The sequence below is a fragment of the Carlito syrichta genome, unplaced genomic scaffold (genome assembly GCF_000164805.1).
Source record: "Carlito syrichta isolate Samal-C Ts95f unplaced genomic scaffold, Tarsius_syrichta-2.0.1 Scaffold120490, whole genome shotgun sequence".
NCBI classification, from domain to species: Eukaryota; Metazoa; Chordata; class Mammalia; order Primates; family Tarsiidae; genus Carlito; species Carlito syrichta.
The window spans coordinates 197333-198669 of record NW_007064586.1 but is presented as its reverse complement, the minus strand read 5'-3'; the positions used below and the strand labels follow the sequence as shown (position 1 = coordinate 198669).

General features: G+C 66.2%; 1 protein-coding gene across 1 annotated transcript in view; it reads right to left on the bottom strand.

Moving 5' to 3' along the window:
- The window catches only part of SYT7 (synaptotagmin 7), a 38852-nt gene that overhangs the window by 5049 nt on the left and 32466 nt on the right, over nucleotides 1–1337 (bottom strand). The window contains exons 6-7 of the mRNA XM_021707558.1: nucleotides 1082–1251; nucleotides 487–601 (exon numbers count right to left, since the gene is read on the bottom strand). Coding sequence (XP_021563233.1) covers nucleotides 487–601; nucleotides 1082–1251 — 285 coding nt within the window. The remainder of the gene's footprint in view (nucleotides 1–486; nucleotides 602–1081; nucleotides 1252–1337) is intronic.

Below are 1337 nucleotides of genomic sequence, written 5' to 3'. Positions count from 1 at the left end.
GGGAGGGTTAGGGGGCAGTGGGGGAGGGCCTTCCTAGGCTCTTTCCCCCTTCCAGCCTCTTGCTTTCCCTGGAGCGCGAGGAAGGACCCAGGCAAGAGCGAGAGGGGCCTGGGGGCATCAGCAGACAGGCCTTCGCCATCACCTCGTGCCCCCTGTTGACACCCACGGGGAAGCCGAGCCTCAGGGAGGTCAGATCTTGGCCAAAGACGCAGACAGGTAGTGTGAGAGCCAGGGCAGGAGCCCAGGTCTTCCCGCCACCACGTTCCCCTGCTCCCCAGTTCCAGGACACACAGAGTTCCAAGATGATGCTGGGGGCATGCCACAATGGGCCGCCCGGGTCTCTAGAGTGGAGGAATGGGGACCGGACACGGGTGCAGGGATCAGGGCGAGAGTCATGGCACGGACCCTGCCATCCACATCCCGTGGGACCACGTGGCGCCAGACCCTCCCAGCCCACCCGTCCTCCGCTGCAGGGAGCCCCAGCACCTGACGTGCCCCCGATGTCCATGGCTTTGAGGTTCCGGGCTTTGATGATGTTCACGATGATAGAGTTGGCAGAGGGGTTGTAGCAGAGAGACAAGAGCAGCTCCCCTCGGCTCCCCTGGGGGACAAGGGAGGGGTGAGGTTGGGCCGTGGGGATGGCAGTGGCGGGGAGGGATGTGGGGAGCGGCCACAGAGCTCTCTGGCTGGTCAGTGGGAGGGGTGCGGCTAGACCATGCGGAGGGTGCGGGCAGCGGCCACAGAGTTCTCTGGTTGGTCCAACTGCCACCAGGCCGCCTCTGCCCTGACCCATCCCTGTCTGCCACCTGTCACGCCGACTCCCCTCACCTGGCAGGTCTGTGTACCGTCGCCCCCTCAGGGCCCCTGTTCCCTGAACACAGCCCCAGTTCCTTTCTCCCAGACCAGGTGGGCCCCGGCTCCAAGCACCCCGCTCAGGCTGTTGGTGGGAACTCTGCTCCCCCAGGCCCGCCGTCGGCACCCCTGCCCACAGCCCTCTTGGCATGCCTGAGGCTGGGGAGGGGCCGGGACACGTTCGGCTGGCCCTGGCCCTCCCGCCAAGGCCCCGCCCACCGGGTCTTACACTCCCATCGCTGCATGGCTTCAGATCCTTCCAGAAGGTCTGCATCTGGGTCAGGTCCACCTTGTTGAGTGGGATGGACACCTCCCCGATGGGGTCGTTGCGGCTGAAGCGGTCGTAGTCCAGGACTTGGAGGTAGAGAACCCTCTGCACCACCTTCTCGTAGGGGAAACCTAGGGAGATGGGGCAGGGCAAGTGAAGGGCGGAACGTGGGGCCACACGGGGCCCGGAGGCAGGGAAGGCCTCGTGGCGGGGGGAG